Source organism: Nannospalax galili, unplaced genomic scaffold (genome assembly GCF_000622305.1).
Source record: "Nannospalax galili isolate Female #2095 unplaced genomic scaffold, S.galili_v1.0 scaffold660, whole genome shotgun sequence".
NCBI lineage: Eukaryota > Metazoa > Chordata > Mammalia > Rodentia > Spalacidae > Nannospalax > Nannospalax galili.
The window spans coordinates 1,335,822-1,347,695 of NW_008349073.1; the positions used below are offsets into that span (position 1 = coordinate 1,335,822).

The 11,874-nt window shown below is 44.9% G+C and overlaps 1 protein-coding gene across 1 annotated transcript in view; it reads right to left on the minus strand.

Moving 5' to 3' along the window:
- The window catches only part of Smo (smoothened, frizzled class receptor), a 27,579-nt gene extending 17,329 nt beyond the window's left edge, over positions 1–10,250 (minus strand). The window contains exon 1 of the mRNA XM_008846366.3: positions 9,380–10,250. Coding sequence (XP_008844588.1) covers positions 9,380–9,722 — 343 coding nt within the window. The 5' untranslated portion in view covers positions 9,723–10,250. The remainder of the gene's footprint in view (positions 1–9,379) is intronic.
- Positions 10,251–11,874: the final 1,624 nt, after the last annotated feature.

Below are 11,874 nucleotides of genomic sequence, written 5' to 3' on the forward strand. Positions count from 1 at the left end.
ATATATTTTATTATTTTTATTTCTTTTTTATATGTATGAGTGTTATTCCTGCATGTAGGTAAGTGCATCTGTGTCCTCCAATCAGCAGAGGACAGAAGAGGCTGTCCGATCTCCTGGAACTAGAGTTACAGACAGTTGTTAGCTGCCATGTGGGTGCTGGGATTCGAACCTGGGTCTTCTGCAAGAACAGTCAGTATTCTTAACTGCTAAGCCATCTCTCAGCCCCTGAGAACAACTTTAAAAAAAAATATTTTTATGAGCTGGGCGTGGTGGTGCACGCCTTTAATCCCAGCACTTGGGAGGCAGAAGCAGGTGGATCTCTGTGAGTTCACGGCCAACCTGGTCTACATACGAGTTCCAGGCCAGCTGGGGCTACAGGGAGACCCTGTCTCAAAAAGACAAAAAAAAATATTTTTATTTTATGTGTATGTGTATTGCCTGCATGTTTGTAAGTGCACCCGTGTTGTGCAATGCCCATGGAGGTCAGAAGAGGGTGTCAGATATCCTGGAACTGAAGTTACAGATGGTTGTTAGTCGCCATGTAGGTGCTGGGAATTGAAGCCAGATTCTCTGAAAGAGCAGTCAGTGTTCTTAGCCACTGAGTCATCTCTCCAACCCCTTATTTATGTTTTGTTTTGTTTTTTTTCCACGAGACAGGGGGAAAAAACATAAATAAACCAGTAAAAAAAAAAACATAAATAAACCAGTAAACAAACAAATGTAAAAACAATTAAAAAAGGTTCTTAAAAAATGTGTGTGTGTGCCAAACATGGTGGCATACATCTCTAAACCCAGCACTTGGAAACTTGGGAGGCAAAGGCAGGCAGATTTCTGTGAGATTGAGGCCAGTCTGGTTTACATAGTGAATTCCAGGCCAACTGGGGCTACAGGGAGACGCTATCTCAAAAGAAAAAAAAAGAGTGTGTGTGCGTGTGTGTGTGTGTGTGTGTGTGTGTGTGTGTGTGTATCAGCCAAGTGTGCTGGCTCATGTCAGTAATCCCAAAATCCAGAAGGATGAAATAGGAGAACTGCCAAGAGTTCAAGGTCAGCTTGGGCTACATAGTAAGTTCCAAGACAGTCTGGACTAATGAAATCCTGTCACACACACACACACACACACACACACACACACAATTAAGAATAGTCCAAACTGTCCTCTTGGTGCAGGTGTACTATAAAGTAGAGCTTCTTAGCTTGTGGGTTCCTTGAAAAGAATTCTTAAATCTATGAACCTGAGTGAGAAAAAGTTGCACCTAACTAAAGCTTCTCCCCTATGTAAGCAACAGTAGGTTAGCAGTGCTCGTGGCTTCATCACAGTGGAATCAGTTCTTTACTGCAGACACCTCAAAATACTGTCCATGTTCATCATAGAGCATCACAGTGGCTATCACACTGCAATGTGTCTTATTTAGAGTCGTACTAAAGTATACATGTTAGATCACAAACTTGTTTCTTTATATTTAATAATTATATTTCTTTTAATTTTTGGTGCTGGCAAATGAACTCCCACATGGGTCACACACTTCAACTGTTACATCTCCAAGCTGTATTTTACTACAATGAATTCTCTTTATGATCCTATATGCTTTACTGAACTTGTAAATTTTTAAAATTTTTATTATTTATCTGGATATATGGGTGGCTGTGTGCAGAGGTGTGGGCATGCATGTGCCACAGCACACATGTGGAGGCCAGAGGACAACTTGCGGGAATCGGTTCTCTTTTTCCACCATGTGTGTCCTAGGGATTGAACTCAGGTCATCAGGCTTGGCAGCAAGCACCTTTATCCACTAAGCCATCCTGCCGGCCCCTATTTTGTAAATTTTTAACTGGCACACAAAAACCATATTAACTAGGTACCATGTAATGTATGAGACATATATATTGTACAATGTTTAAATCAGGTTACACATATTTATCTCCATAAGCATTTGCTATTTCTTTGTGGTAAAAACTTTTAAAATCATTTCTTCAGTTTTTTTTTTTTTGAAATATACAGACATTATTGTTCTCTAGCATCACCAGAGCATCTTGTTCCTAACTATGACCTACTTAGCTCCCAGTGATCCACCAGTCCCATCCCTTCTACTCCTCTGGGAATCACCATTCTACTCTCAACTTCTACTAGATGACTTTCCATATTCTGCATATGAGTGAGACCACACAGTATTTATCTTTCTCTGACCTTTAATTTTATCCCCATTGTCACTTGATTTCATTTTTCAGGACTGAATAGCAGTCCATTCTGTATCTGCATCATGTTTCTTTTTCCACTCATCTGCTGATGGATACTTTGGTTGTTTCCATTTCTTGGCTATTGTGAATAATGCTGCAATGTACAGGGGAGTGAGGTATCTCCACTGCCTACTGATTTCACTCCGTTTGGATATATATCTGGTAGTGGAACAGCTGGATCAAATAGTGCTTCTGTATTTCTTTTTCTTTCTTCCTTTCTTTTCTTTGAGGAGCATTCATAGTGATTTCCATAAAGGGTGTACTAATTTACCTACACACATCATGTGTGTCCCAGGGATTGAACTCAGGTCATCAGGTACAGGCACAGGTCACATACACACACACACACACACACACACACACACACACACACAGTGTGTAAGGGTTCCTTTTTTTTACATCCTCACCAGCAAGTTGTTGTCTTTAATCTTTTTTTTTTTATTAGCCATTCTTACAGGGGTAAAGTAAAATTTCACTGTGGTTTTGATTTGCATTTCCCTGGTGATGAGTGATTTAAGCATTCTGTTATGTACTTAAGGATACATGTCTTCTTTTACTTCTTTTTAAAAATGTCTATTTAGATCTACTGCCCAGTTTCTAACCAAGCTGTTTACTTTGGTTTGGACTTGCTACTGAGTTTTTGGAGTTCTTTTACATATTCTGAATATTTGATCCTATACACTGTTTTCAATCCCATGTGTTTTACTTTATGAATTTAGAAAAACTGTATTGAGAAATGCTTAGGCGTCACCAGCTGCCGAAAAAGGCAAACACCATGCTGTAAAGACATGGTAACTAAGACAATGTGGGGCTGGAGAGATGGCTCACTGGTTAAGAGCACTGGCTGCTCTTACAGAGGACCCAGGTTCAATTCCCAGCACCCACATGGTGGCTAAGAACTATCTGTATTTCCAGTTCCAGGGCTATCCAACACTTCTCTTCTGATCTCTGCAGGCAACTGCATAACACAGGCGCACTTATATACATGCAAGTAATACATTCATACACATAAAATATAAATAATAAATATTTTTAAAACTAAGACAATGTGATATTGCAAAGCAACAGACAAACAGACACATGGAAGAGAATTAAGGTCCCAGAAATACACATATATATTTGATTTATGGCAGAGTGGTAGAGAACAGAAATTCTTTTTAACAACACCAGGTGAATTATGCCTAAAGTGACTGGGAAATCTATAGTTTTCTCATAAAAGGGTGAATTCATAACTTTGAAGGAGGAAGAGATTTTTCTAAAGAAGACATAAACAAGCACTAATCATAAAACATTTGATAAATGACTATATTAAAGTTCAGATATTGTGTTCAACAGGAGACAGAAAGAGAGTGGGAAAGTAAAGCCACAAATATATTTTTAACACAACCAATAAAGGTTTTGCATCTGGCATATATGGATAATTCCTATAAATCTTACAAAAATGACAGGTAGCCCTACAGAAAAATGGGCCACGTTTTGAACAGATACTTCACAAAAGAAATCCAAATAGTTGGGGCTGGAGAGATGGCTCAGCGGTTAAGAGCACTAACTGCTCTTGCAGAGGACCCAGGTTCGATTCCCAGCACCCACATGGTGGCTGTGAACCATCCTTAACTCCCAATTCCAGGAGAATCCGAAGCCCTCTTCTGACCTTTGCGGCACTGCACGACACGGGTGCACTCACATACATGCAGGCAATACACTCATACACATAAAAATAATTTTAAAAATAAAAAAAGTCCAAATAGTCAATAAACATTTGCAAAGATCCTTAACCTTACTAGCAATCATAGAAATATGAAATAAAATAACAACGACTAGAGCTGTATCTTAGGTGAAGTGATTGTTTCACAAGTATGAGACGCTGGATTCAATCCCCAACATGGCCTCCCCCCAAAAAATTAAAAAGCAGATTTGAAAAAAAATTTAAAGACTGACAATGCCAAGTTTTAGGAATCATTATGACCAACAATGATTTTCTAGTGGGATTGTAAATTGGCACAATGGCTTTGAAAAACAGTTTGGTCTAAGATGAAGTTATAAATTCAAAGTACTATTATCTATCAACTCTGCTCTTTAAGTATATACTGAGAAAACCTGTACCAGATATATCAGGATATACACAAAGGGATATTCACAGCAATTTTATTCACAGTAGGCAAAAACCAGCAACCATTTAAGTATTTAACAATAGAATGGATATACCAAGTGTAGTATGCTCATACAATGAAATGCTATTTAGTAATGAGAAAGAGCTATCAAAAAACGAATGAATCTTATTCAGTAAAGAAGCAAGAGAGCTGGGCATGGTAGCTGACATCTATAATCCTAGCACTTGGGAGACTGAGGCAGCAGTTTGAGACCAGCCTAGGCTACATAGTAAGTTACAGGCCAGTCTGAGTTATAGAATGAGACTCCCCATCCCCAAAAGAAAACAACAAATAAGGAAGTAAGACATAGGAATTAGAGGCATCTCAGTGGTAGAGCACTTGTCTAGCACACATGAGGCCCTAAGTGTGATTCCTGGCATTGAAGTGTGGGGGTGGGGATGCAAAACAAAGGATATGGCTCAGTTATAGAGTGCTTGCTTAGCAGTTGTGAGGCCTTCAGTTCAATCCTGAGATGTTACTTTATAATTATTTGTTATCAGGCTGAAGAGATGGCTCAGAGAGTAAGAGCACTTACTGCTCTTCCAGAGGATCCCGGGTTCAGTTCCCAGCAGCCACATGATAGCTCATAGATGTCTAAAACTCCAGTTCTAAGATCTGACATCTCTGGCCTCCTCAGGCATCAGGCACACACGTGATGCACAAATATAAGCAGGGACATCACTCATCTACATAAAATGAATGTTTAAAAAATAATGATGTTATCTAGTATCTTTGTGTTTTATGTGCTTTTTTGTATATCTAGCATACTTCATAATTAAAAGATTAAACATGTGAAGCAGCCCAGTGGCGGCACACACCTTTAATCCCAGCACTCTAGAGCAGAGACAGACAGATCACTATGCATTTGGGGCCAGATTGGTTTGCATAAAGAATTCCAGGCCAGTCAGGGATACATAGCGAAACCTTGTTTTAAAAAAAAAAATGAAGCAAAAATGAAAACTTAGGTCTATGCGTGTTTTCTGCATTTTCATAAATTTCCATATTTGTTTTGTTGTTTATTTTGAGATAGAGTCTTGCTATGTAGCCCAGGCTGACTTTGAACTTACAGCAATCTTTCTGCCTTAGCCTCCTAAGTGCTGGGACTCAGGCATGTGGCACAACGCCTAGCCACATAGCTATATAGCTAAATAGGTTTTTTGGGGTTTTTTTTGTTGTTTTTTTTTAATTGAGTCTGATGATCAGCCTGTTTTGGAAACAGCCAGAAGGAAATTCTTCCTGACCTGTCCCTGCAAATCACCCACCATCATCAATAACAACCCACCTCTCACCTTGAGGTCTGAGAGACCAGTGAGAAATTTCTCCCAGCTTTTCTCTCTTCCCTGCTGGCTGGACCCTGGCTAGGCGACAGAGCCACACACCCATGTATATACACACAGCATAGCAGTGGTCGAGGAGGCTACGTGCTGGCTCTCAGGGACCTATTTTCTCACTAGCTGCAGGCTTCTCTTTCTTGCTTTTTTCCCTACTTATTAAACCAGATTTGGCATAAGGTGGATCATGGCCTGGACATTATGTTTGTCTGGTCAGTTTGGAATGCTTGGGAGGAAACATTTCCAGCTGTAATGGGGAAAGACGCTAAGTAAGTAAAGAAGCCCAAGTCCAAAGAGATGAAAAACACAGGATAGACCTGAGTTCTACACACCTAGAAATTGGACCTACCTAGTTATAAACTTCCTCACTTGGCCTCAGTGATCTGAGTGAAGGAAGCATCTAGTGGCCAGCTCGCTACAGCAACTCCTATTTCAAAATCTGCTGGGAATCTCCAGGTAGATATCCAATGAGCAGGCTAACTCACATAGCCAAGCCAAACCCACGCTGTCTTCCTCATCCTGCCCCTTCAGTACCACTCTCCATCCCAGTGGAAAGGAATGACACCACCTTCCATAGAAGCCCATGCTTCCTCCTGTTTAGTCAGCCCCTCATCCGACTCATCAGCAAGTCTATGATCTATCCATCCAGCACCTTTTCTTTCTTTGCCCAGACCAACCCAGAACTCACAGTGATCCTCCTGTCTCAGGCTCCCTAAACCAGAATTACAGGAATGCATTACCACCCAGCCCAAACACATCTTCCAAACATGCAGACATGATTACATCTCTCCCTTGCTTAAAAACCTTTATCAGAGGATGGCTCCTTGTCATCTTCTGAACATCCCAACTTCTGTGTGGTATGAACCCTTTACTTTCTAATTCTCTAGGTCTTCTCTCACAATTCTACTCCTCAGTGCCTTGGTCCAGTTCTACTTTCATGATTGTATTTCTTTCTAAGTACCAAGCCCTCTGCTACTAAAGCTTTGTACATGCTATTTCCTTTTCCTATTCCTCCCTGTCTCAACCCTTCCTTAGTCATTCCTGCCTCTTTCTATAGTCATAGGTTAGATATCAGTTTCCCTGGGAATCTTCCCTTGCTTCCCAAAGCTCTTTCTGTACCTTCAGGACCTACAAGGGTACACAATACTTATCACAGGTGCTGCTAAAGCCTCCTTGTCTATCCTCCTCTTGAAATCAGGGATCACTTCTGTAGTTTTCATCTTGATATGCCTCTGGATCTGTCCCAGTATGTGATGGACTGAATACAGAATCGAATGAATGTGTGGATGGCTGTATACTCAGCACTCAAAGGTTCTGGGGAAAATGAAGATCAAGTGGAAAAATGAAGATCAAGTCTCTATCCTCAAAAGTTTATAGATGAAGACAAGCTAGATTATCTTTATCCTTCATCCACAAAAACATGCACGAGTTAGACCATATCTAGCACCAAATCAAGACCTCTAATTCCAGAAAGGCCAGAAGTAGCTTCCAGCTGAAGACCTGGATGTGATTCTTACACGTGCCTCACTTTCACTCTCTCTACCTACTGATCCAGTTTGAGTCAACACTTCCTTCTGGCCCACACACAAGCAAAGAAGTCTCAGCTGGGGACAATAGGCAGCAGCATTGACCTGCTCAGAGTGTCCTAGCAACCCTGGGATCAAAGTTTGCATCTCTGAAGGACCCTGCTCAGGCATCTAGTGAGACAGGGACATGCACAACCAGCAGATGGTTCTAACTTATGCACACTTCTACCCAAACTTCTTCTGTCAGCTCAGCAGCTGCTCTCTGGCATACATACCACTTGGAAGAATTCAACTATGGGCCCCACAAAAATTAATATTATATATATTATATATACACATACATAGAGACACATATATATATAATATAGATTATTGTACACACAGAACAAGAGAGAGAGAGAGAGCACAAGAGAGAATCCTTTCAACAATACAAACATAGAACTGGGTGAAGGTCCAGTGTTTAGAGATCTTACTTCACGTAGTACTCAGAAGCACCTTGCTTTATCTTTATTTTATTTTTATTTATTATTATTATGGGGGTGCACATATGGAGGGCCGACAACTTTTGAGACTCAGTTCTTTCCTCTCACCATAGGTTCTGGTGATGGAACTCAGTAAGCATATCTACTTGCTGAGCCATCTCACTGGCCCTCAATCTTTCATTCATGTTCCTTTCACATTCTTTCAGTCTTTTACATGTATGTAACTTTAAAGACTACAATTAGATTTCCTCTGTATACCATTCTTACATCTTCTATATTACTATATGTTACACATTTATGCAAACATATTATCATAACTGTATATGCACAGAATCATGAAGACCTTATATTACAGTAATTTATGGACTTTTCAAAGCTACTGTTGGCTACATATACACAGCCTCTGACTTTAGAACCTGATCTCCAGATAGAATGCACCTCTACCTCATGGGTACCAACCATCCTCCAAGCTCCTCCTCCAGCATCTGCATCAAGCCAAGAACCTTATGGCCTCTTACAACATTCACCAAAGTCTGAGAATTCTAGTGGTCAATGACAGGCAACCTTCCTAACACTACCCCCACTAGGATCCTCACCAGCCTCAGGTGAAGAGCTAAGGTAAGGTCAGGACACCCTCTGGTTTGCTCCAAGTCAATTGCCTTTTCTTTTTCAATCAAAGACAGCTTTTAAATCACTGCGGGTGGGGGAAAGGGGGCAAAGGATGATAAGACCAGTTCCCTTCCCCAACACCCTTCAGGCTCCTGGCCCAAAAGGGTGACTGGTGAGGATACAAACCACTCTATATGACCTAGAAAGGAGTTGTTTGGGTGCAGTCTGCAGTTTTCAGGCTCTGCCCACAATCCTACTCTAAGTACCAGGCTCTAGGACTTTCAGCCACCCAGGATGGATAGCCATAGGCGCTCAACATCCCAGACAGTGTTCTTCCACAGCTCTCACTGGCCTGAGGAGCCACATTTCCAAAGAGTCACAAACAATTGCTAAAACTGTCTCCTTCCTTCGTGACCCGAGTGGGTCAGAGTTCCCATTTTTCAGGAAACTGAAATCTGTGAAAGCAAGACCAAAATAAATAAATAAATAAATAAATAAATAAATAAATAAATAAATAAATCACGGTTCTCTAGGCTTATCTCCCCAGATCAAGATTACCAGATAGTTCGGTTAGTTTTTAGCTATTCATTACCAGGGGGCTTCTTTTCCTTCACAAATTTCACAAGTTTGCGCTCACCTTGAAGTCCCTTTCACGTTCACCCTTTCCTTTTTTTCTCTCCAACTCAGATTTCTCCAAGGTCTGAACACTGCCCGGAATCCCCTCTGACCCAATTCCAGAAGAGAAGCATCTCCTCTCCCAGAGCTGTGGGTGAGGGCTCCCTCCTACACCCGCCCCGCATCTCCCGATCCCATTCTTTGCTCAGGCCCTTTGTGACCGACCGGCTTCCTCCGTGCTTCGCCCCCACCTCTCCAGTACCGAGGGTCCTTTCCTGCACCTAACCTGCACTTAAAGTTCCAGACCAGTTTCCCGGTGCAACTCTCCAGCTCTCCCCGCCTGCTCGGGAGCTCAGGCCTGAGCCTTTTCTTTCCAACAGTGTCCGGGTCCAATCCCCTCTGCATCTCAGTCCCGGCTCCCGCGCGCTTACCCGACCAGAGCACAAGCTTGCCGTGCGCTTCCTCCTGAGAGTTTGAGTCCCCAGCCAGCAGCGTGGAGGTGGCCCCGTAGGGCAGTGCGGAGCCCAGGCACACGTTGTAGCGCAGAGGCTCGCAGTGGGCGGCCCGGCCGCAGTGGCTCAGCAGCGGTGGCGGAGGGCTGGTCATCGCCGCGTTCCTCCTCGCGCTCCCGCCGGCGCTGCGAGGCCCAGACCCAGTCGCGTTCCCGCTCGAGGCCGCCCCCCGGCCCGGGCCCCCCAGCAGCACCAGCAGCAGCAATCGCAGCAGCCTCGGGAGCGCCAGCTCGGGCCCCCGCGCGGGGTGGGCAGCGGCCATGGCGAACCCGCCAACTCAGCAGAAGCCGGGGCGCCCCCGCGCGCTCCCGGGAGCCACCGGACCACGCACACGACCCTGGGGGGCAGCGGAGGAGACTCAGACGACGCGGGCGCTTGGCGAGTCTGGGGCCGGCTTTCCCCAGGCGCTGCGCGGGTCCCGGCCCCTCGGCGCCCAACTTCGCAAACTTTGGAACCAGGGGCCCATGTTGGGCGACGCAGGCCCGGGCCAGGATGCGCGGACTCCCGACTCCCTCGCTCGGCGGTCGGAGTTGTCTTCAGCCCTGGGAGCCCCGTGGGCCCCCGATCTCCAGCCCCATTCTGTCTCCCGCCATTAAAGCCCACTCCCGGCCCCGCGATGGAGGCCAGGCGAGGGCTGGGGGTGGTGCGGGAGTCAGTCCCCGGCTCCGCCCCCGCGCCTGGCCGAGGCCCAGCAGCCACCTCCGCGCGAGCCCTCTGCGCGAGCCCCCCGCGCTCTCCCCGCCGCCGACCGGGCTCCTTTGTTGCTCTAGCTGGCCCTGCTCTCAGGAATGCACGGGCCTCGCGGAGCCAAGCCCGGCCCCCCTCCGCCGAGGCTGGGGGAGGGCCTGTGCGAGGAAGAGATGGAGAGAAGCTGGAGAGGAGCGTGAGCTGCGGCGGCCTGGGAGCTGGAGTCGGGGCTGGGGGGCCCTGGGACCCCCAAATCCCTTTGCTGCTCCGCGCCATCGGGAAAGAGGTGCGTGAAGAAGCTGCGGCCCAGAGCTGCCACGAGAAACCCCGCGGGCTGTGTAGTTGATCCGAGGCTCGTTCAACGTGATCTCGTACAGGAGAGGACTTTACGGATTTAGGGTGGAAGAAACTAGAAGTGGGCCAGAGCTTTCACTCCATCCCAGCCCAGTTCCCCAGCCCCGCAGATCTTTCAGGCTTTGGATTAGACCTTTCAACTTAACCCTGGTGGGAAGAAAACGGGGGTTAGGGTTCCTGCTTCTCCAAATCTTTCCATCTCGGCTTCTAAGTAGGGAAAAGACCTCAGAGTCACCCACGGTAGCTGCTCCGGCTGCTGTTACCTATGGGAACAGGTGTCTGGCATCGGAACGTGGCAACATCAAGCCTTTATTACTCAAAAATGCAAAGTTTGCGCTGTGATTTCCACGACGGTCCCTGGCGTGTTTTTTAGTTTAGTCCGAAGGAAGCCAGTTCATCTTTGATGGCCCTCGCTGCTCATCCGCTCCCACTGGTCTCTCTCCCCCCACTCAGCTCCGTTTGTTTTCCCCACTATTTCATCCGCAGTTCCTTAAAATCATGGCTGGCATAAGAAAGGGTGAGCCCTGAAGAATGGACCTGCCTTAAATAACTCTGTTACTGACTGGACGGCTCACTAGGGCGGCTTTTCTTATCTCTAGTATAATAACTCATCGCCTAGCCAAAATGGACAGTTCTGTTACCCTTGCTGTTTAAGAGCAAATAGCTATTAAATCAGATATGATCCTTAATTGGTACCCGAGTCCCCAGGAGTGAGAGGTGTGAACAGGGGATAATTCAATTTAGAGGTTTGTTTTAGTTTCGTTCCTGTTGTTGAGATAAAATATCCTGACAAGAGCAGCTTTGAAAGTAGAAAGGGTTTATTTGGGGCTTACAACTCCAGGTTACAGCCCATCATTGTGGGGAAATTCAGTCAGGAACTTGAAGCAACTAGTCAGTCACATCTACAGTCAAGAGCAGAGAAATGAACGTTTGCTGGTGCTGGGCACCTTCTCTACACTTTACACAGTCCAGGATCTGTCTAGGGAATGGTGCTGCCCACAGCCTACAGTCTTCCAGTATCAGTTAATGTGATTGCAACAATTCCTCCACAGGCCAACCTAGTCCAGAGATCTGTCTCCAAAACTCAGGTGAGTCTATATTGTGTCAGGATGACAACTGAAACTAACCATCACAGGGGTCTTTCTGAAGTCTTAGGATGTACTCAAGTGGTGACGTCGTTTAAATTTTTGAGAATTCTTATTTTACTGTGCTGACAAGGCTTGTTCTTTTTAAAAATTTTTTTAATTTTTAAAAATAATTTTTATGCCAAGTGTGGTGGCGCACGCCTTTAATCCCAGCACTCAGGAGGCAGAGGCAGACTGATCTCTGTGAATTCGAGGCCAGCCTGGTCTACATAGTGAGTTCCAGGACAA